Below are 24030 nucleotides of genomic sequence, written 5' to 3'. Positions count from 1 at the left end.
TGGGTATCTCCACACGGCAACATATCTCAACCACTAAACGCAATAACAATTGGCTTTCCATCCAAGAAAGAATCCAGCTCAAAACAGCGTCGCTGACTTAAAATTGCCTTAACTTTGCTACCCCTCAATACCTGGCAGATACATTCTCCAAAAACAACCCCATTAGACCCACAATGATGTCCAATTCTGTCTAGCTAAGGGTGCCGAGGTACAAATCTAAAAGAGCGGGGGGTAGCAGCTCCCAGTTATGGCTGCCCAACTATGGAACTCCCTCCTCCACCCACTACAAACAGACAAATCCTTTTAGAAATTCAGAAAAGACACCATACAATGGCTGATCCCCAAAGACACCCCGCAACAGGCCCCTAGCTCTGTCCATGTATAGTCACACTATACCTGGTAACTCCCACCCCTGCCTGCACGGACCGACTGTGCACTCACCTGTGCGCTATATAACGAGGGAAGCTTACACCCTCTTTTCCTATACCCCATGCCCGCCTTTACACTTGTATTTAATTGTATATATCCATCGTCAGTAATGTTGTATTTCGTATGTACATATCTTGCCTCAGTTCAAGTTGTGTATCACTATGTATGTACCATGTCTTTTTGTATATATAACTCTATGTACTGCCTACTCTGTAACCATGATTATGCATATTCTTGTAATCCGCCCAGATACCTTAGGGTGTGGCGCGCACTATCAATAAACAAACAAACATCTAATTTTTGCATTTGGTGGGTTTGAGCTGTTTAATGATAGTATCCAGTTCCATTAGTGAGATTGTCGTAAAGTTAAAAACAGGAATGGAAGAGGATTTCTCATAAATCCACTTTGGTGTTGCATTTTCTTGACTCGAGATATTGTTTTTCTCAGTAATTGTGTTTATGATTTTCTTCAGTTTATCCTGCAACGCTTGTTGCATCAAGTCACACCAGACAGTGTTATTTTTTATACATTTTTCAGGAGGGTGTGGTTAGTTAGTGCCTGCTCCTTAAGGATGCTAAAAAGCGCTTTAGTATCTGACTGGGCATTTCTAATCCTGGTATTAAAGAAAGTTTTCTTTGCTTCCAGAATTGCCAGTTTGTAATTTTTAAGTTCCAAGGGAATCCATCGTTCTGTGGATTTTCCAAGTATGGAAATACTTCAGACTAAGGGCTTTCATGCATTGTAATGCTGGTGAGAACCGTGCATTCCACTTGCGCTCTGCCTTCGGTGTCTTTTTCTTGAATGGTGCTATGGTATCAGCGATATTGATGATCAGTCTTGCTCCTCTGGCCGATCCTTCGGTTGCAAGCCTGAGTATGCTGTCCTGTGGTCTGCGTGGGACAGTCCCCACAGCTGTGTCTTGTCTGCCAGGGCCTGCAAGATGTCAGTCTTGCTCCTCTGGCTGATCCTTCGGTTGCAAGCCTGAGTATGCTGTCCTGTGGTGTGCGTGGGACATTCCCCACAGCTGTGACCTTGTCTGCCAGGGCCTGCCAGATGTCAGTCTTGCTCCTCTGGCTGATCCTTCGGTTGCAAGCCTGAGTATGCTGTCCTGTGGTGTGCGTGGGACATTCCCCACAGCTGTGACCTTGTCTGCCAGGGCCTGCCAGATGTCAGTCTTGCTCCTCTGGCTGATCCTTCGGTTGCAAGCCTGAGTATGCTGTCCTGTGGTCTGCGTGGGACAGTCCCCACAGCTGTGACCTTGTCTGCCAGGGCCTGCCAGATGTCAGTCTTGCTCCTCTGGCTGATCCTTCGGTTGCAAGCCTGAGTATGCTGTCCTGTGGTCTGCGTGGGACAGTCCCCACAGCTGTGACCTTGTCTGCCAGGGCCTGCTCGATGTCAGTCTTGCTCCTCTGGCTGATCCTTCGGTTGCAAGCCTGAGTATGCTGTCCTGTGGTCTGCGTGGGACAGTCCCCACAGCTGTTACCTTGTCTGCCAGGGCCTGCTCGATGTCAGTCTTGCTCCTCTGGCTGATCCTTCGGTTGCAAGCCTGAGTATGCTGTCCTGTGGTGTGCGTGGGACAGTCCCCACAGCTGTGACCTTGTCTGCCAGGGCCTGCCAGATGTCAGTCTTGCTCCTCTGGCTGATCCTTCGGTTGCAAGCCCGAGTATGCTGTCCTGTGGTCTGCGTGGGACATTCCCCACAGCTGTGACCTTGTCTGCCAGGGCCTGCCAGATGTCAGTCTTGCTCCTCTGGCTGATCCCTCGGTTGCAAGCCCGAGTATGCTGTCCTGTGGTCTGCGTGGGACATTCCCCACAGCTGTGACCTTGTCTGCCAGGGCCTGCTAGATGTCAGTCTTGCTCCTCTGGCTGATCCCTCGGTTGCAAGCCCGAGTATGCTGTCCTGTGGTCTGCGTGGGACATTCCCCACAGCTGTGACCTTGTCTGCCAGGGCCTGCCAGATGTCAGTCTTGCTCCTCTGGCTGATCCTTCGGTTGCAAGCCTGAGTATGCTGTCCTGTGGTCTGCGTGGGACAGTCCCCACAGCTGTGACCTTGTCTGCCAGGGCCTGCTAGATGTCAGTCTTGCTCCTCTGGCTGATCCCTCGGTTGCAAGCCCGAGTATGCTGTCCTGTGGTCTGCGTGGGACAGTCCCCACAGCTGTGTCTTGTCTGCCAGGGCCTGCTAGATGTCAGTCTTGCTCCTCTGGCTGATCCCTCGGTTGCAAGCCCGAGTATGCTGTCCTGTGGTCTGCGTGGGACATTCCCCACAGCTGTGACCTTGTCTGCCAGGGCCTGCCAGATGTCAGTCTTGCTCCTCTGGCTGATCCTTCGGTTGCAAGCCCGAGTATGCGGATTATTGAAACCCTCAACCATTCTAGGCTCAGCAGAGAAATAAATGGGATATGGAGAGTCCAACAGGTGCGTCATATGTGCTCATGTGTTTTGTAATAATTGCAGCATTGCTTGGAAATGTAAACCAATATCTAAAGGCCCCTGAGAACACACACCTGGACACTTCCAGAAAGCACTGAGGCAGGAAGGCAGCGTCCATTAATAAAGCTTCTGCAGTCTTCAGTTTAATAAAATGTGTACTAAAGAAATGTCACCAATAGCACTCAAAGTGAATCATGAATTAAGGCAGACCTTAATTAAGCTTGAGGGGAGATTGTTTTTTTTTTTTAAATAAAATGAACAAAATTGGCAGCCTACTGCTTTATCACAGTTGAGAAAACTGCTTTAAACCTCTAATAGCATTCATCAGGTGCACACCACCAGCAACTTGACATTTTACACATAGGTCCAATCTGCTAGGAAAAACGCTGCTCCATAATCCTTAATGCTGAAAAAGCCTTCCTTAGTCTTTTCTGGAAGTGGTGATCAAAAAGATGCCTTCGTTATAACATATTGGGCCTCATTACAACTCAGGCGGTAAGGGGTTTACGGCGCCGTAAACAGCGCCGACCCTTACCGCCTGAGTACGAGGTCCCTTAGCGCCATGGAGATCTTAACGGCTGCTTTTTGCAGCCGTTAAGATCCATGGCGCTAAGGGACCATGGAGTTAATTACGCCACCGTAATTTACGGTGGCGTAATTAACGCCTTCCCCACTCCCATTATGCCCTATGGGGCAAAAATGGGAATGGGGAAGGGTAAATGGGGATTGGGGACTTACCGCCCCGCCAAACTCGGAATGGGGCGGTAAGTCCGCCAACCACCATGGCGTAAACGTAGTTTACGCCATGGTGGTAAAGGTACGACCCAAGCGGTAACTTACCGCCTGGGTCGTAATGAGGCCCATTGACACAATCAAAACCATCCATAAGAACCTTGTGTATGCGAGATTTCCCTTGCAGCCCATGGGGCCAGGGCGTTTAGGGGCATCTTTTTCGCTTGGGTACTACTGGCGACTCCCTCAAGCTCACCAAGCTCTCAAGGTGGGAGTGGCGACAGACAAGCCCAGGATTGGCTATCAGGGGGCGAGTGGGTGGTTCACATGTGCAGTGCACACTTTTCAAAATGACCACCATATGAGAGAGCACCCACACACTATTATTAACAATAATCTTTATCTAAAAACACACCACACTTACAGGTAAGTAAACTTTGAAAAATAAGGTGCCACAATGTATCAGGCATACAGATAAATTCAAGAGCGATTCAGTTCCAGAAAAGTCCCTTTACCAGAAGGAACAATGTGATAATATTGATATTTTATTTCTATCGCGCTCGTACACAAGTGATTCAGAGCGCGACAAGGCAAGGGAGGGAAACAGGGGAGAACAAAACAGCGATCTTACTAGGCCCAGTGACACTGAGAACGTGCAAGTGCCTGGGAGAGGGGGAGGGGGAAAAGTGCATAGACTGGGGGAGAAGCGGAAAGTGCGAGGCAGAGGAGAAACAGATAAATAACAATAAATAAATACCTGTTTCTATAGCAAAAGATGTAAGACAGGGATGTGCCCTGGCACCTACCTTATATAATTTATTTATGGCTGATTTTGGTGGTATCTTTGAAGAAAAAAAAATAATGCTTCCCTAGAATAGGCTCACACAAAATTGGGTGGTTCTACTATGCAGATATTATCTTTGATAATACCTATAGTGGTATCTGTAATAGCGCTAGTGCCATTTGTGATTATGCCAAGAATAATGGCCTAGAAATCAATCTTAATAAAACTCAATTCATGGCGGTGGGTCGAAATTGTTTTAAAAAACGAAATATTATATGCTCATTAGGCCTGATAAAAAGAGTAAACTGCTATAAGTATCTGGGCCATGAGGTATATGGTGGGGAGAGAGGAGACATGAATCCAATGGTGCAAGAGAGTAAAAGATCTAAAGTTATGGCCACCCTCACAGCAGTCCTGTCCTTCTCTAAAAAGACGGCAGGCTTTAGCCTGTTGGGAATAACCAATATATATTAGCAGTAGTTGACGTCTATGTTCCTATATGCCCTGGAGACATCTTTTTCCGACTGGGCGGATGTGACGGAAGGAATAATATGGCGCAGACTGCTTGGCCTGACTAATTACACTCCGGTCCAGGCGATACGTCTTGAAATGGGGCTTATCTCTTGGTCTACCCAAATTGATCATAATAGAGCTAAGATATATGAGAAAATCAAATTTGCCCGCCCAGGTACTCTGATGTACATACTTCATGAAGGTCTGGAGGGAGGGAAAATGGAGGCCCTGAATAAATTTAAGGAGAACAATTACCATCTTTTTGACAAAATTGGCTGGTCACCTAAATGGGATCATGGTTTAGTTTATTATTTGTATAGCGCCATCTGGCCCTGGAGCATCCAGGCACTTGACAAGGTTACATAGTTGGACAGTAAGGTAGAAGTAGTCAATGCAGTAATCGATACAAGTACAGTTGGTTTTACAGATAGGCATATTTGAATAGACAACAAAGATATATATACAGAAAGTAGAGCATGGTTACTCAGGAATTACTTTTTTGAACATGGATTTAGCTTTCTTTGGCAAGAATCCAAGCTTTGGCTCTGTGTCTGAAGCGGTGAAAGGAGGGTTCAGCTTTGAGGTTGGTGGGGAGGGAGTTCCAGAGTTTGGATGCAAGTACGGTGAAGCTTGTACCACCTTCTTTTTGGAGCTTAAATCTGGGGATGTTTAGGGTCTGTGCTTGGGCTGATCTGGTTAGGCGGGATGGGGTGTGGATTGAGAAGTTGTCTGAGAGGTATGGGTGCTTGGTTGTGTAGACACTTGTGTGTGAGAGAGAGTGTTTTGTATTCGATTCTTTGAGGTATGGACAGCCATTGGGTGGAACGTCTAGCGTTAGAGATGTGCTCGTGTTTGGGTAGGTTCAGAGCTGATCGATCTAAGTGCGTTGTTTTGAATTACTTGAAGTTTGTTGATGTTCTTTTGGCTAGTGCCCAGGTATAGCCTGTTACAGTAGTCGACTTTTGAGAGTGCTCGTGCTCTAGCTAGCATATTACAATTAGGGGTCGAGAAGTAAGGTCTGCTTGCGTTGATGAGTTTACATGTGTAAGCAGTGGCGGAGTATATGGCGTTGATTTGTCTGGTCTGAGTGAGGGAGGAATCAAGCTAAATCCCCAAAGTTTTGACGCTGTTGGAGACCGGGATGTTATTACCGTCAATTGTGAATGTCTGGTATAGATTGTTAAGGTTGTTGAGTCTAGCTTGGGAGCCTAGGAGAAGAAGTTAAGTCTTGTCATCGTTGAGGCATAGTCTGTGTTTGGCCATCCATTCCTGTATAATGGAATAAATGTTGTTGAGTACAGAATTGTCAGCGGAATAATCACCAGTTAGTGGGATGAGTATTTGGGTGTCGTCTGCATAATTCATGTAGATGACACCCAAATGGCCCAGTATGTCAAAAAGAGGTTTTGAAAACACATTGTAAAGTGTGGGGGAAACACCGGAGGCCTGGGGGACGCCACAGGTGACAGGGGCCGGATCAGCGGCTGCCGTGGGAGCGAAGACCCTCATGAATCGGTTGTTCAGGAAGGACTGGATCCATGCGTTTGCCTCGTCGGAGAAATTGGCTGCTGAGGTTAGGTGTTGGCATAGAATATCGTGATTTACCAGGTCAAAGGCGGCAGAGAGGTCGAGGAGTAGGAGAAGGGCTAGTTTGCCTTTGAGGTTGTCCATTTGTGTCTTGAGGCCGATAAGGGCTGTCTCTGTACCGTGTTTGGGTCGGAAGCCCGATTGTCTTAGTCCTAGTAAGTTGTTTTTCTCAAGGTGGTCCTGGATCTGCAGGTAGGCAGCTCTATCAAGGATTTCTAACAAGAAGGGGACGGTAGTAATGGGTCTGTAGTTGGTAGGTATGTTAGGGTCTAGAGTGGGTTTCTTGAGGAGAGGTAAAACCCAGGAGGGGGGCAAGGGTCTTCAGGAGAGCCCGATTTGTTGGTTTGGTTTACCAGTTTGACGAAAGCCTCAACTGATATTTCTGGGAAGTTTCGTAGCTTGTTTGCGTGTTCCTCGTCTGTGTTGGTGGGGTTTGAGCTGTGAACCCTTGGTCTGTTTTGTATGGTGTGTTGGATGGAGGTTATTTTGTTTTTAAAGTGGTCTCCGATGTCCTCGCAAAGTTTTGTCGATGGGATTGGTGTGTTATTGCAGGCCGGTGGGTTTTTTAATTTCGTTTATGATTTTGAATAGTTCTTTTTGAACGTTTGGTGCTCTGAAGATTCGGTATACGTAATGTTTCTCGGTTGTCGTAAGGTTTCTTCTTCGCTTTTTGTATTTCCTTTTTATATGCGCGGATCTGTTGTAGGAATTTCAGTTTGTTTGCTGTGGTGTTGTTGGTCCTCCATTCAGATTCTAGTTTTCCGTTTTTCCTTTTCATGGCGTTGAGTAGTGGGGTGAACCATTTTGCTGTAGTTTTCTTGCGTGATGGGGTGGAGGGCTTTTCTTTGGCGATGTCGTCAAGAGTTGTTGCGATCCAGGTATGAAGTAGGGCAACTTTTGTGTCTAGGTCTGCTTCTTCCATGGTTGATGCTTGTGGTTTGCTGAGTTCTAGGAGTTTGGTTAGGTTGGAGTTTTTTATGGTTCTCCAATTTCTTTTCATCATAATGGGTTGTTTCTTTGTTGTTTTTTTGTTGGGGCAAAATATACATGACTTTATAGTTTCTCTACATAGCAAGCAGAAATCCCTGTAAACCACCATCCACTGGTACTGCCTGGCTGGTATCACTGGGATGAACATATTCATGAACCTGAGTGGAAGAAAGCAGGGAGGTTGGCACCAATTTGTCCATTGCTTCCAATTTTACAGTTGGGAGTTTGGCTACTTTTTTGAAGGGAGTGTTTGCTAATTCTTGGGGAGTAAATGGTTAATACACTGCTTATCTGTAGGGTTGCATTAAAAGTTGCCTTTTATTTTTTTTATTAAGAATATTTCCCTATGGCACCTATTCACCTAAAGGTTTATGGGTTCTAACAGCAAGTGGGCATTGAAACATAAGAATCTAGAAAAATGAAGGAAAGACAAACCAGTGAGCTTAGGCAGAGGGTGTTCCAGGTATGTATTTTATTTATATAGCACGCAAACAGCCCAGGGGCATTGAGGCGCTGTTACTTGCAGGAACTTAGTTACATGGGTACAGGAATGGTAGCAGTCGTTGGCACATTATGATTGCTACAAACATAGTTGTCATTACAGCTTATGCATTTGATCATTACAATGCAGCTTATGCAGTGGGACGTTTCATTAGTATTCATGGTGCTGCGAGGAACCTTATGAGAAGAGGATGGTTGTCATAGCTTTACGGAAAGCATGTATGTGTGCTCCGGTGGCTAGTAAGATCTTGCTTTGTAGAAAAGCCTTTCCCACACTCCGTGCACTCATAAGGTTTCTCACCTGTATGTGTTCTCTGGTGGATAATAAGACCTCGCCTTCTAGCAAACCCTTTCCCACACTCCGTGCACTCATACGGTTTCTCACCTGTATGTGTTCTCTGGTGGATAATAAGACCTCCCCTTCTAGCAAACCCTTTCCCACACTCCATGCACTCATACGGTTTCTCACCTGTATGTTTTCTCTGGTGGATAGCAAGCTCCCCCTTTGTAGCAAACCCTTTCCCACATTCAGTACACGCATAAGGTTTCTCACCTGTATGTGTTCTCTGGTGGCGTGTAAGATGTCCCTTCTGAACAAACCCTTTCCCACATTCAGTGCACTCATAAGGTTTCTCGCCTGTATGTGTTCTCTGGTGGCTAGTAAGCTTTTGCTTTGTAGACAACCCTTTCCCACACTCAGTGCACTCATAAGGTTTCTCACCTGTATGTTTTCTCTGGTGGCGAATAAGTCGTCCCTTCAGAGCAAACCCTTTCCCGCACTCAGTGCACTCATAAGGTTTCTCACCTGTATGTGTGCTCTGGTGGATAATAAGAGGTCCCTTCTGAACAAACCCTCTCCCACATTCAGTGCACTCATAAGGTTTCTCACCTGTATGTTTTCTCTGGTGGTGTGTAAGATGTCCCTTCTGAACAAACCCTTTCCCACACTCAGTGCACTCATAAGGTTTCTCACCTGTATGTGTTCTTTGGTGGATAATAAGAACTCCCTTTCTAACAAACCCTTTCCCACATTCAATGCACTCATAAGGCTTCTCACCGGTATGTCTTCTCCTGTGGATAGTAAGCCCTCTCTTTGTAGCAAACCCATTCCCACATTCAATGCACTCATAAGGTTTCTCACCTGTATGTGTTCTCTGGTGGCTAGTAAGCTCTCCCTTTGTAGCAAACCCTTTCCCACATTCAGTGCACTCATAAGGTTTTTCACCTGTATGTGTGCGCTGGTGGATAATAAGAGCTCCCTTCTGAACAAACCCTTTCCCACATTCAGTGCACTCATAAGGCGTCTCACCTGTATGTGTTCTCTGGTGGTGGATAGTACGCTCTTTCTTTGTAGCAAACCCTTTGCCACACTCAGTACACTCATAAGGCTTCTCACCTGTATGTCTTCTCCTGTGGATAGTAAGCTCTCGCTTTGTAGCAAACCCATTCCCACATTCAGTGCACTCATACGGTTTCTCACCTGTATGTGTTCTCTGGTGGCTAGTAAGCTCTCCCTTTGTAGCAAACCCTTTCCCACATTCAGTGCACTCATAAGGTTTTTCACCTGTATGTGTGCGCTGGTGGATAATAAGAGCTCCCTTCTGAACAAACCCCTTCCCACATTCAGTGCACTCATAAGGCGTCTCACTTGTATGTGTCCTCTGGTGGTGGATAGTAAGCTCTTGCTTTGTAGCAAACCCTTTGCCACACTCAGTACACTCATAAGGTTTCTCACCTGAATGTGTTCTCTGGTGGCGAATAAGAAGTCCCTTCCGAGCAAACCCTTTCCCACATTCAGTGCACTCATAAGGTTTCTCACCTTTATTCATTTGCTGGTGGCTGATAACTTTATCATGCAAATGGATGACATCAAATTCAGTGCACTGATATGGGTTGTCACCCATGTCCGCATGTGGGCAAGAAGTATAATCGTGAGATGGCAATTGTTCCCACATTTTGTGCACGTGTAAAGTCTCTTGCCAGTTTATTGTTGGTGCCTTGACTGAAGAGAAGCCTTTTCAATTAACCTTTTCCCAAATTCAGAGCACAAACGAGAAATGCTCTTCTTACTCCACATAAAACATTGTCATGTCGTGCTAGATATCCCCCTGACCCAGGATTTACAGCATCAACATGCTTGGTTACTGGATGCTACCACAAAGAGGTTGCATGGACGGAAGGCATCGTGTATCAACAGGCTTCGCAATCCCAGTTCCTGAATCTCTGAAAAGGCAACTGGACACCAAACTTGCACTCTTCTAGGATGCTTGGAAATTGCACATTCTAACAATGAAGCTTTTCCCTGCGATAGTCCAGGGAATCTAAATCACTGTTGCATTTCTGGGGCATCAGTCACCTATTAAGATAAAAGGAGACGCACATTATTAGTTTCAACGTGTTCACAATCACAGGCAGCACACGTAATAAGACTACTCAGTAGTAACTCCTCACGTAGTAACTTATTTGACTTTGAAGTGCCATCTATTGGGAAAAGGCACCCTAATAGGTGGCAGAGAAGTGGTGCTCCAATGGGAACATTTAGTGGAACAGAGGTAACATGCAGCAGGAATAATGAGTTCCATTTTTATTTAGAAATGTTTTGCATCCAAAACACTAGGAACAAACATTTTAAATGCATATTTTAATCATAAGGAACATGTATATGTTCTACCAACATATTTATTAAGAAAAGACTAAATTAGCACATGGATGCTCCCAATTTCCATACACAACTGATAAAGGCAGGAGTTTGCCACCAATCGGATGCCTGCTTGACCAGTCCATTGTGTAATCACTGATGACTTGTGTATTGGCCAAAACATGAATAATATAATCAACAGCACCATCGAGGAAACCGGGACAGAACTGTGATTTAAAGGTAAAGCACCAATCTCTTCCCATGGTGAGAACGGCACAGGCCATGCTGCCACTACATTCAAACATCGACTTTAAACCTAGATCAGCTTGTTTTTCTGTTAATACTGGAGATGAAGGATGAGTTTGGAATTTGTGTCAGAGACCAAAAGAATAAAGTGTAAGAGAGACTCCACAAACCCGACATCACCCCATTTGCCTTCCTAATTTTTTTTTTATATAATTGCCTCATCTCCAGTTACTAAATTTAATTGGCCAGAGGGATCCCACTTCACTTCGGTTTCCCTGTTCAAAATACCACAGTGCAATTTTCAGGAGGTGGCACACCCTATGTTTTACTGTTAAGGAGTGGGTGTAAATGGGTCTGTTACTTACTAAACTCCCATAACATGACACCTTTTAGAGGATTCTGATCCTTGCACCTTAGGTTCAATCTCAGCATGCCCTTGTACCCTCTGTGCTGTGACCAAGAACTACTTTCATCACATCCCTAGTAACCAATGGGGAGGTTGCCCCATCACTGTTGATATCCAAAATTTGATGCCACCATTTAGTGATTACACACATTATTCCTGTTGATCTACTGTGGAGATTCTACTCACCCTACACTAGGGGAATCCGCTCATCATAATTCTGCATATCCACGATCTGAAAGGGTGAGAATTTCATTGCCAGCATCTCTTGCAACACCTATGGCAGCAACCCTGGAATAAGATGCATTTACGCGTGAATAGTATGCATAGACCCACCACAATGCGCAACTGTCCACCTGTTTGTCAGTCCTACATTTATTGTGTGTCTAGTGTAGGTAGCTATCGCAACAGTATATGCAAGTACCTTTGATCAGTCCAGTATGGGGGACAAACACCAGTTTGAGGTGACACAATTAACACATTTTTTGGGAGTACTCCATGTTCTGAGGGGATAATCCTTAGAAGACAAGCTCCCCTCATATCAGGTGGGTCGTCTGTGCAGCCACCACCTTAGGCTGTGTGAGCTTTACCACCCTCCAGAAGCAACAACTCTTTAGGATTTCAAGGCCCACAATATTTAACAATCTTGGTCTAACCATATCGTTGTGCGATGCATATCGATCTTGAGTCCCCCTTGAATCCAATGTCCATGCTCCCCAAAAGTTGATCCATTTATTTTGCCACAATGTACTACAATAAGTGATTGCAATGAAAAGTAGAATGCCCCGCCGTACCTCAACACCCGCCATCCTAGTCTCTACATCCGTGCTTCTGAACTCGCCAAGTGGAATCTAAAAACTCCATCATTGAGGTTCTTTACTAAGACGCAGAATGAGCCAGATTCCTGCCCTTGACCCAGTCCCCACCCAACATAGCAAAGACCATTGATTCATTCATGAGACACATCTTTATCATCTCCGTTGGCTAACTGTTGGCTCTGTTAAGACCAAATTGTCGGGTGATTGCATACAATCTATTACTGTTGTGTGTTTACATTCGAAGTATGTAAATCAACAAATACATATATTTCCTATAACCTGAAAACCCACATTACCTCAGTGTTTTGTCTAAATCATCAATGTTAATTGATATACACTAGAAAAGGTAAACTCAGAACAAAGCTCGATGAAGTACCTCGAAGCCACAGGTCCAACCACTCGTAAAACACAAAGTCAAGACACCTGCATTTTTTTACTGAATGATTCAATGATCTTTCTTTAATAGAGCAGGCCCAAAAGCCTCCCTTAATCCATAATTCTGGAATGAGCTAGATCAACCCTAACTTTCCCAAAAACACACACACACTTCAGGCTAATCAAATAATGCCCAATATGTCAGCACACCTCTATTACAAAAATACATATTTTGTAAAAATACAAAATCCCAACAATATCATTTAAATACCATGGGAATCTATGTGTGCATCATCGTGCCAACACTTTGGCATAATGGATTTCAGTCGCTGCAAGGTCCGATCGTCACACGCTGAACATCAGCGTATCCAAGCGTGTCATTCACCGCCGCAGTGGCCAATTGTATCCATTTTTGAACACCCGGACCTATACGCAGTAACGCGCATCCTGTGCTGAGAACCTGTGCTCACACAGACATTTTGACTGGATTGAACCCTGTACAGAACCACACCGTACCCATTACCATCAGTGTACGCTGACACTTAGCTGATGAATGCCAATGTGCCTCTTTGATTACGATCACATAGGATTCCTCACACACAAGAATTTATCTGTACGGATGAAGGCCTACTAAACCACTGCTTCACAAGTTTAGCTAAAATGGCCAAAATACTGTTGTGTTGACCTGTTTGTTATGTTGTCTTTCAACGTTTGTTTCACATTTTTGTACTGTCTACTAGACAATTACAAACACTGATGTCTCATGTCCCATAATTTAGGAGATTTAGAGGATGTAATTGTCAAAATTTGAACTTCAAATATTGTCTATTTGAATTTTTCGACCCATGTACTATATCATGTATACTTTTTATGTTGAATATCCTATGGCTTAATATGTATATGTATTTTTAGACCTACTGCACACAAATTAAATAAGAACTGCAGTTTTTGCTCCAAGAATTGTGTCAATTCAGATCTTTTTGACATTCAGAAGTGGGAAATTCTAATTATTAGTTGGATATCTATGACCTTGCTGAATTGTGTTGTTATATAGTCTACTTATTTGGGTAGAGCAAGGCATCAACCAGGTGCCCTTTGTATACTTGATTATGGACTTCAGTTCAAATCAATGGACACATTTGAGGACACTAATCAGATTGTTATATTTAATGTGACAATGATACATAATCGGCTACCTGTCGACATGATGTGTTTCGGTCCACTTCGAGCTTAGTGTTTTATGGCTCTGGCTAGTAGGGGAACCTTCATCAGGACAATAACAAGCATGGGCAAAGCCAATAGGTTTGGCTTTTGTGTGGACTAGGGATCAGCATTTACGAGGCCCTTCCATAAGACTAGAACCTGGCCATAAAATGTTACAGCTGGAAAATGGTGCGAGTACATGGCCATATCATGTCAGTGTGTGCCAAATGTCTATCCTATACACAAGTGTTGGCTTTGCCAGAGCTCTTTCTTTTTGCCAGAGCTTTTTCTTTTTATTTTTTAACAGGACTCCAATGCAGGGAACAGATGTGAGGAGACATATTGTTTATAAATCAAACAGCTGAAGGCACACTCTGTCATAATATCTTTATTACACCAACGTTTCCTTTACAGCTGCACCTGAGACATTCTGAGACAAAATAACACTAGCAGGCTCTATACAGCTGCTAGACAGGGCCATCTCAAATAGGTTTCAGAAGGATGTGTTTTTGGGGGGGAAGGGTAGTTAGTAAATGATAATGGCCATAGAGATTGACCTGGAAATAGGCAGTCAATTGGGTCGGTAAAATGCTAAACACAGACAAGCTGCCTGTCCCCTCTCTCCTATCTGATCTCCCTCTTATCGATATTCTAAGGCAAAACATTGGACTTCTAGCACCAGCTAATCCCCAAATCTAAGAAGGGGTGTGCAGATAATATGCAATAATCTGGTCACCCTCCTTTAGTAAAAGGGAAATTAGATGGTCGGTTATCACAACATGATTGTTCAATATAGGTAAAGAAAGAGAAATTAGATATTGTTCTTAAGAGGAGAGAGCTAGTCAATAATTAAAGCGGTATCCATAGTTTGCTAATGAGATGCTAAACCTTTAATGTTTGGTTCAGTTGTACAACTATCGAATAGTCAAAGATGATCGTTGCACGAGATGTGACGGAGGCGGGCTATAAAAGGACAGGGTGACATTATTGGTGTGCCAACCGCATAGGGAGACGTACGGAAAAGCCAACAGCTTTTGCGTAGTACAATTCTTTTTCCAGCTATTGTTATCAAATGGAAAGTTAAAGACATCAGGCGGTCAATTCAAATGGAAGGCACTCAAATCATTATCAGGTATTGCTAGTATGTGTGAGGAATGCGTTTCGCTCGCTGGTGCCTTGAACCTCCTTCCTCACCCTTTACCTAGTCATGTTCACCAGTGCTGAGCAGCGGGGCACGATGCGAGAATGGGATGGCCCTGAGGTGTCAGGAATAAGCAATGTTTTGTTTCTCGCAAGAACTCATAAAACGCGCGTGAAGATGGCAACAACAGGCTGGAGAGTGCTGGTACCCACATGCCACAAGTTGGCATGAGGGTATACCAGGGCCAAAGTGCACAAAGGCAGAGGGCCCCCACCACCCCCCTCCCTCGGGCCCCCACCACCCCCCTCCCTCAGCCCCCCCCACCCCCCTGGTGGGCAGCCTTCCGTGGGGACATAACTACAGTGTGTGTGCAGGTAAGCGACTGACAGTGCTACAAGATACTGCCTTACAGCACTGCTCTATACATTCACAGAACATCACCATAAATAATAGAACAGCACAGTACCATACCATGTTAACAAGGTGTGTCTGTTGCATCACAACATAACAGATCACTGCTGCATTAAATCTTGGTGGGAGCGCCCACTCACCATTGGCAGCAACGGTAATTCCGCCCGCCGGAATTACCGCCGAAACCGAGTCCATGGCAGTAATGCTGCCGATATTTGGTGGAATTACTGTTACTGCCAAAACGGGAAGCACGGCGGTGGCCATTTTGAAAAACTCAATCCGCTCCAAATCCAACACTTCCTGTAGCCATCTAGACACACACAAGAGAGAGAAACCATGTCCAAGGGGAAGGTGCCTGGTCAGAGGCTGAGGAAGCAAATATTTTGTGAGGTGGGAGCTACAGGTCCATGATGGCGAGGTGAAGGCCCATGCCGACGAGCTATATGGCTCCCGGCACCTTAAAACATCAGTGCAATGGAATGCCGCCATCTGGTCAGTTATCTGAAACAATGTCACAGCTGAGGGCACGTCCCACTGGGCCCCGAGGATTGTAGGAAGTGGTAGAATGACCTAAAGGGCAGCGTCTGCAGCCTCCTGTCCAAACACCAGCAGTAATCATTAGACACCAGAGGCGGCACTGTGGACCCCCCTTGACCTGACCCTTGTGGGAGAAGGCCAGCTCCATCATCAACCTGGAGTGGATCAAGGGAGTGCTGAACCCTAGAGCCAGCAGCCAAGTTAAATCTGATGAGTTTGAATGCATTCCCCCGCCCCAACCCTTTCCCCCACCGCACTGGCCAAATGACCAAAACAAGCATGTGGCTCTAGGCATAGATGGGCCTGATGACAGGTAAAGCTGTCACCACATGGCAATGCTCCCAAAGGAACCACAATCCAATGTGTTTTCAAGCAGACCTGGGTTCAAGCTTGGGCGATCTGGCCAGTCGCATGGTGCAACACATCCGCACCAAACACGACAGATTGGAGTGACAGCACCCTGCAGGCAGCCCCCTACACATGGCAGAACCCTGCCCCCATTACCCCTGACCCCCACCCTGCAGGTAGCCCCCCTCCACATGGTAGAACCTAGCCCCCCCTATTACCCATGACACCACCCTGCAGGCAGCCCCCTCAACATGGGAGAACCCATCAACCATGACCCCCACCCTGCAGGCAGCCCCATCCACATGGGAGAGCCCAGCCCTCCTCACCCCCCCACACCCTACCCTACAGACAGCCCTCTACACATGGCAGAACCCTGCCCTCATCACCCCTGACCCCCACCCTGCAGGCAGCCACACCCTCCACATGGGAGAACCCAGCCCCCCCCATTACCCATGACACCACCCTGCAGGCAGCCCCTCAACATGGGAGAACCCATCAACCGTGACCCCCACCCTGCAGGCAGCCCCATCAACATGGGAGAGCCCAGCCCTCCTCACCCCCCCACACCCTACCCTACAGACAGCCCTCTACACATGGCAGAACCCTGCCCCATCACCCCTGACCCTCACCCTGCAGGCAGCCCCCCTCCACATGGGAGAACCCAGCCCCCCCCCCATTACCCTTGACACCACCCTGCAGGCAGCCTCCTCCACACATTGATGTCCTGGGCGTTAGTCTAAGCAGTGCACGGTGGTGGCGCGAGTTATGGTTGCTTAGCTTACCATAACTGGCGAATGTCAAGGTTTTTCGGTTTTACTTGGAACCATAATGTCCCTTTGACAAAGTTTTTTCACTGAATTTCATAGGTTTTTAGTAGCGCAACTTAACCATAATGCCTTTAACAAAGTTTTTTCACTGATATATATATATATATATATATATATATGATACATTACTCGCCATAATTGTATTTCTGATGCTTGGATCTGCTTAGATGCACATGCTTTCCATAGGCCGACATCTAGTGGAAGCTGTGGGGTAATGCACATGAAGTTTTTCAAAGTTCGAAAAGGGTCATCGGCAGGGCATGACTAATACCATCCCTAGTACCCATGATTCCCCCACGCGAAAGTCCCTCAGATTGTTCCCGACAAGAGGGAAGTGCAAGAGCCATGAGGTGTGAAGGATCCATGGTTCTAATACCCAGGCGCCTTCTACTCCAAGTGGGGAGGAAGGGTGGGTGCATGTGAATCCAAGCATCAGAAATATGATTACTCTGTATCCCTTCTGAGGCTTGTAGATCTGCTTAGAATCACATGCTTTGCGTAGATTAGCAAGCACTACTAAAAGGAGGATGTTTCAGCACCGCTTGTCCCACCTGTGTGTCACCACTAGACTGTGTCCAGACAGTAGTGTTGGGTGAAGGTGTGTATTGAACTCCAAGTGGCAGCCTTGCAAATGGCATCTAGAGGCACGTCTGCTATGAAGGCTAAAGTTGCCCCGGTGCCTCGATTGGAGTGTGGTCTCGGCTTAAAGGGCAATGTTCTCTTGGCAAGAGTGTAACAGAGTTGGATGAAGTTGACAATCCATTTAGAAATTGCTGCTTCAGAGATGGGGTCTGCTTCTCTTCCAGTGGCTACTGATACAAACAAACGATCTTTCTTCCTGATCAACCTTGTCTTTTGAAGGTAGAACATGACAGCTCTGCGTACATCCAGTGTACTTCTTTCTGCTGTGTTTGTTGGGTATTTGAAAAATGCAGGAAGCTCCATCGTTTGATGGACATGCAATTTTGATATAGGTGAGAAGCTAGGGTTTGTGCGTAGCATTACCTTGTCTTTGTGTAGGACTAGGAAAGGACATTGTTCTGGCAGAGCTCGTAGTTTGCTAACCCTTCTGATAGAGTAACAGCTATGAGGCAGGCTGTCTTGTATTTAAGGTGCTTAAGGCTGGCTTTGTGCATAGGCTCAAAGGCCCGCCCCCGCCCCCTTCACCATGAGCCTTGCGAGTACGACACTGAGGTCCCAGCCGGGAGTAGGATTAGAAATTGGAGAGAGTGAGGGGGCGCTAGAGAGCTCAGCCAAGATGAGCTCCCGGTACCTCTTATAATCCGGACAAGATCCGGTTGACCTACTGGCAAAGTGACCCATTCTAAGGCGGTATCAGGCAAATCAAAGGTCTTCCCGACAATCGAGTAAAATTTGGTGACCAATGGACCCCGGGAAAAGGAGCAACTACCAACTCCCCTTTCCCCCACTTCGCGACCTCGGCGCTGAGTCGCGTGACTCTCCTGAAGTGGATGGAGACTCATAGGGACAAAAGCCGGCAAACGGCAGAGTGCAAATAGCGGGAAGAATGAGCGGGGCGTTGGCTCACCACGGGGTGCGAGCCGCAAAGTGACCCCTGAGGAAGCAAGCGACCACTGTGTGGGGGCATGCCGCATTCCCCAGGGCGGAGGATACAACCACCCGGAGTGGTGCCGATCCAGACAGGGATTGATAGGTGTGGCCAAGGAGAGATTGTGCGCCATGAGCAGCTACCAACCTGTCCGTGCGAGAAGCGCCAGAAGAGCAAGGTAAGTCACTTGACCCTGCAGGGATAATCAAAGCACGAACGCAACGGAGACAGTGGGCCAAGCTGTGCAGCCTGGCCAGGGGCTTATTAGATTTGGTGAGGGAGGGGCGCAAGCGAGATCTGCCAGCGAACCTAGGAGCACAACCACAGCAACAGGCTGCAAATGATCGGGAGGTGCAGCACCTCTAGCCCATTCAAGATGGAGAGCCACTGACCCTGGTGTGCATTGAGAACGTGTGCCCCACCGATTAAAATGGGGACAGGAGAAGGGGATGCAGATCATGGATGCTAACTCCACCCCCCCACACCCCCCAAGGCAATGCATTGGAGCAGTATTGACCTGCGAGACTAGGCACTGGCTACAAGAGGAACCAACCGGAACCTGCTTGGGAGGCAGAGCACCTCTACCCTGTAAAATATCCAAGCAAGGGGTGAAGTGGAGGGCCACCGACCCCTGGTGTGCTTCGAGAATGCACAACCTGCCAATCCCAATAGGGAGTGAAGGATGAGAAACTGATCATGAATATTAATCCTTGCCCCCAAAAAGGTGATAAATCGGAGCTGTATTGACACATCCCACATGCGACAATGCACTGGTCACCTCTCTGTGGCCCAATGCACCAAGTGTCTGAGCAGTACGACGTCATAGTGATCGGGGGTGGGAAGGCGAGAAAAGGACACACCAAACTGTGGTACTCAAAACCGCTGGAGGGAGGGTAGCAGACTGAGCAGTTGAAACCAGTAATACCGACACTTCAGCAGGGGGCTGGGGTGGGGGGGCAGGCATGTAATAGGAAACATTGGGCTGGACAGCTGCATCCATATTTGGAAATTGTCCCAGAGGCTGAACCAAAATGACTACAGAGTGGGAAACGGCCAGATCCCGGACGCCCGGCAAGATGTAAAAAGCTAACAAAGGGCGGAAAACTACAACAATCAAAGCTTCAAATCAACACCCCCTCCCTAGCGAAAAACCATAACACCATGGAAGACTTACAGGATGGGAGTACTCAACCTATGACCCGCGATACTTCGTTCCGTGACATCAAGGAGATGTTCAATCAGCTGCAAAACAGCATACAACCGCTTGATGGTAAGATGGAAACTAACATGCAAGTCCATCTTGACAAGCATGAAGAGAGTGAAAGAGCGAGCGAGATTGGACAAAGCTGAAGGGTGAATCTCTACAGTAGAGGATGAATCAGCACTGACATCTAGAGAAACGACACGGGTGAGACGGGCAACTCAAGAACTTGCCAAAAAACTGGAGGCTCTCGAATCCAGAACCAGGAGGAACAATCTACGAATAATAGGAGAACCTGAAACGGTGGAGCCAAGATTCATAGAACCACTAGTCGAAGAGATCCTGAGAAAAGCATTGGGAGGAGACGGATTCTTAGCGGCATTTATAGTGGAAAGAGCCCACCAGATTCCAAGTGGGAAGAAACCAATACCTGGGGACCCTCCACACCCAATCATAGCCCAGATGATGCACTACCAGGATAGAGATTTAGCTCCTCGCAAAGCAAGGGAGAAGGGAATTGTGACATACCAAGGGGACACCATCAAATTCTTCACAGACTTTTCTGATAAGGTGCAAGCATCTTGAAGAATCTACATGGATGTGAAGAAAGAAAGAAAATAAATAAATAAAAAAAAAAAAAGACTGCGGGAGAGAGGCATACGCTCTGCTATGATGTTTCTGGCCAAATTAATAGCCCATGAAGAGCGCACATTATTTTTTCCATACCCGGGAAGAAGCCAACATGTGCCTTGAAAAACTACAATGGAACCCCCAGGCACGGGGGGGCGGGAGAGGGGAACAATGGGTGACACTGCATCCAGTATAACCTGTCCTTACTCGCGACCGGTTGGCACGGGGTAGAGGACAGAACTCTGATAATAGGTGAAAACTAAAGTTCTAGCTGCCCCTCAAGCGGAAGCACCTGTTGAGGGGAGAAATGGTGATGCCGATTAGTTGGGGTTGTCAGCTGGGGGTGGAGATCAGAGTACTGACATGTTGGGGTTGTCAGTGGGGGCGGGGGAGGAGGAGAGGTGGAGTTCAGCGTTTCTTGCATTGGGTTCACATTCTGGACAGCCTCTGTAAATGACACAGGGCAGTCGGGCTACAGCCCAACCAGACAATCCTGGACTCAAGAAGAGGGGAAGACTAGGAGAGTCGGAGAGAATAGACTGCTTGGGTAAGGGTTCATCCCAAAACTTATGGGGTTAGGGAAACAAAGATGTCAGTTAATATTGTATCCTATAAACTCAAGGAGTATTAAGTTGTGCTATGCAATGCAAACTGTACAATTCATGGTTGAAATATTGATATGGACATGCAATACCTGGGGCACTTAGAAACATTACATGGATCTTGAGGGGTTTGAACTGCCCATCTAAATGCCGTAGGGTGCTACTTTATATGCAAAGACATCAAGTGGTGGTAGCGTTTCTGCAAGAGACACATTTGACACCAAACAAAGAAGCGGGATTTGGGAACGGCTGGGCATGCCACCACCATTTCTCCTTGTACTCATCTTATTCACGGGGGGGTATGTATCCTAATGCATAATTCTGTTGGGTTCTGTCTGACCAGAGTGATTAAGAACCAGGAGGTAAGGTGCCTGGTGGTAGAGGTCACCATACAGGGCAGACAATCTTATTTGTTGTAATTATAACTTTTCAAATAATAAAACGGATATAAATACAGATCATATTGAACATTGTTAAAAAAACATTTCTCGAGTGCATTTTCATTGTTTTCTTGTTATGGAAGAGCATGCTTGTTCATATAGTACAATTTATTACCCCAAGATGATTAGCAACATATTCATTATGAATTTAAAAATTAAAGTTAGGTTTTGCTATATACATAGTGTGACAAAATCATTTGTTCTTTAGTTCATGCTGGACATCTGTACATCATACTGTGCATCAGTGTCACAAGCTTAGTCGTTGAGGGACGTTAATTGTGGCAATGCTTAAAGAGATACGTTGTGCATTCACAATCATGGACCACAGTGCACTAGGGTGCGATAGTCGCAAAGAAATTCATAGAAAGCTTCTTTCTTTACTATGGATAGCGCGTTGCAGTGCACCAGTTTCAGGTTGGGTCTCTAGGTTGCAAAATCTACAAGTAGTTGCACGCTCACGCCCTTTAGATCTTGTTGCTATTAGCACTCTTGTGGGCCATAGATTAAATCGAAGTCTCATTATTTCCATGCAATATGTTTGGTCAAGAAATCTTTTTAGGTATTTAGGGGTTTGATTGAACATTTTTGGAGTGAAGATACCAGATTAAAAATGTTGTATTGATTACATTTTTCCTCTGTGTTAACCAGAACTCGCTTTCCACGTTCAGGGTTCGATATTGTGGTTTTATCAATATCAGCTTTCTCCAAATTTACGACGCAATCTTCCTTCCAGGTATTAACAGATTTTTGACAATGGTGTATGCAATGAAATGTACAACAGTGCAAGCCCTTCCTATCAAGTAGTAATGGATTCCAGCATACAACCACCCTTAGTGAGATCCGTCCTAACTCATAGCGAATGACAAGGATTGGAAAGCTTTTAGGCAATGGTAGTATGGTTTTCTAGAACAAACCTTCTAGGTCAACCCAGTTCGGTGGATTTGGATTGGGCGCCATGTGTTTATGCAGGAATTATGTTTTGCTTCTAACAGGTCAGCAGATGGAGACAGGAAAATGTACCATATGTATGATGAAGCATAGGCATCGAAATGTGTATTTCATCTCAGCTTTGTTGGGTGCTCAGATTTATTATCATTGATGTTCAATCCTAAATATTTGTATTCATGTATGATCGCACGTGAGATTGTACTGATAGACCATGTAAAGCTTGAATGTCTATTTTTCACTTTGGTATTCTGGATTTTTAAGAGGTTAGATTTAGCTGTGTTAATCCTTAGACTGTTCGCCAATGCTTAGGACTCGAGCTCACCAAGTAGTCTTCTGAGGCCAATAAGGGGGGTTTGATCTGCCAGGGCAGACTATATACTATTATGGTCCTAACCAAGAGACAACGGAAACATTAGAATGGATTGACCGTCAAATAGGGCAGCTGATGATACCCGGGTAGGTGATCTGGGCAGTCATGGAGCAGAGCCGGGACTGCACAGTGGGCGCTCATCACCCATCGCTTAAGATGACCAGCAAACTCCAGGACGTGCTCTGGGTGGGAAATCACAGCGTTTGGAGGATTAGGCACCAGGACATACAACAGTGCACATTCCACTCCTCTGTACACAACTCGGCCTCCCAGCTGGACTACTGCCTGATCTCTCAAACACTTAGAGGATCAGTAACTGAGGCATCTATCCTGGCACGTACACCGTCAGACCATGCCCCAATGCTATTGTCTATAGAACAATCGGATCGAGGAATGGGAAGGGCCCCCTGGGGCTTCAAAAGTGAGGGGCTGATGGACATGGTGTTCTGGGAGGGTCTGGACGGGGTAATAGATACATTCTTTGAAATAAATGAAGGATCAGTGGAATCAGCCGCGATCCTCTGGGAGAGATTTAAATGTGTGGTTAGAGGTGAATGCATCTCGTGAGAATATGGGGTAATGAAACAGATCAGAAGGGAAATAACCGATGCTGAAGATCACATTCAGCAATTACAAACGGGAACACCCACACCAACGCCGCCAGAGCATGCTGAGATCAATAAACAAATGCACCTGTTTAACGAACTAGCACATAGAGAGGTCATATTTCTATTAGGGAAAACCGCAGTGTGGCAATATGGAGGAAGGACAGAGACATGGGAGGCTATTGGACAGAGCTGCAAGAATAGACAATGCCACGAACCAAGTGTTAACCATTAAGGATGCACAAGGGATGGAGAGGTTCGCTGACCTGGAGATAGTTCAAGAATGTTGTCCATTTTACAGGTGGCTATACTCCTTCCAGACACAGGCCTCCCAAAGGGTGATGGAGGACTATCTGCAGCGAGTGGCCTTGTACTGGTGTCCAGATGAGGAGCGGGAGTGGCTGGTCGTCCACGGTTATTAAAGGAAGTGCTAGGGGCTATTAGATTTCAGCCATCCGGGAAATTCCCCGGGCAGGATGGGTTTACAGCAGAGATTTATAAGCAGTATGCCGGGAAACTGGGGCCCTACCTGTTACAAATGTTTAACCAAAGCCTAAAGGACGGTCAACTGCCAGCATCCCTGCGAGATGCAGTGGTAGTGGTGCTACTTAAACCGGACAAGGCCTTGAAAGACCGATTGACCCATATACCTCATTAACTTAGACCAAAAAATCCTAGCCAAGGTGCTGGCATCCAGACTGGCACCATTGATGTAGAGGATGGTGAAAGCAGATCAGTCAGTGTTCATACC

The 24030-nt window shown here is 46.2% G+C and overlaps 1 protein-coding gene across 4 annotated transcripts in view; it reads right to left on the bottom strand.

The window, feature by feature from the left end:
* Nucleotides 1-7918: 7918 nt before the first annotated feature.
* LOC138559109 (zinc finger protein 268-like) overlaps nt 7919-24030 on the bottom strand; it is a 37522-nt gene continuing 21410 nt past the window's right edge. For 2 of the 4 annotated variants that reach the window (XM_069642681.1, XM_069642682.1), the window contains 2 exons: nt 11443-11544; nt 7919-10322 (listed from right to left, as the gene is read on the bottom strand). In XM_069642681.1, coding sequence (XP_069498782.1) covers nt 8173-9921 — 1749 coding nt within the window. In that variant the 5' untranslated portion in view covers nt 9922-10322; nt 11443-11544 and the 3' untranslated portion in view covers nt 7919-8172. The remainder of the gene's footprint in view (nt 10323-11442; nt 11545-24030) is intronic. The other 2 variants (XM_069642684.1, XM_069642683.1) reach the window with 1 other exon arrangement.

Source organism: Ambystoma mexicanum, unplaced genomic scaffold (genome assembly GCF_040938575.1).
Source record: "Ambystoma mexicanum isolate Mex_15411 unplaced genomic scaffold, UKY_AmexF1_1 Mex_scaf38, whole genome shotgun sequence".
NCBI classification, from domain to species: domain Eukaryota; kingdom Metazoa; phylum Chordata; class Amphibia; order Caudata; family Ambystomatidae; genus Ambystoma; species Ambystoma mexicanum.
The sequence above is the reverse complement of the archived record's forward strand: the minus strand, read 5'-3'. Positions and strand labels throughout refer to the sequence as shown.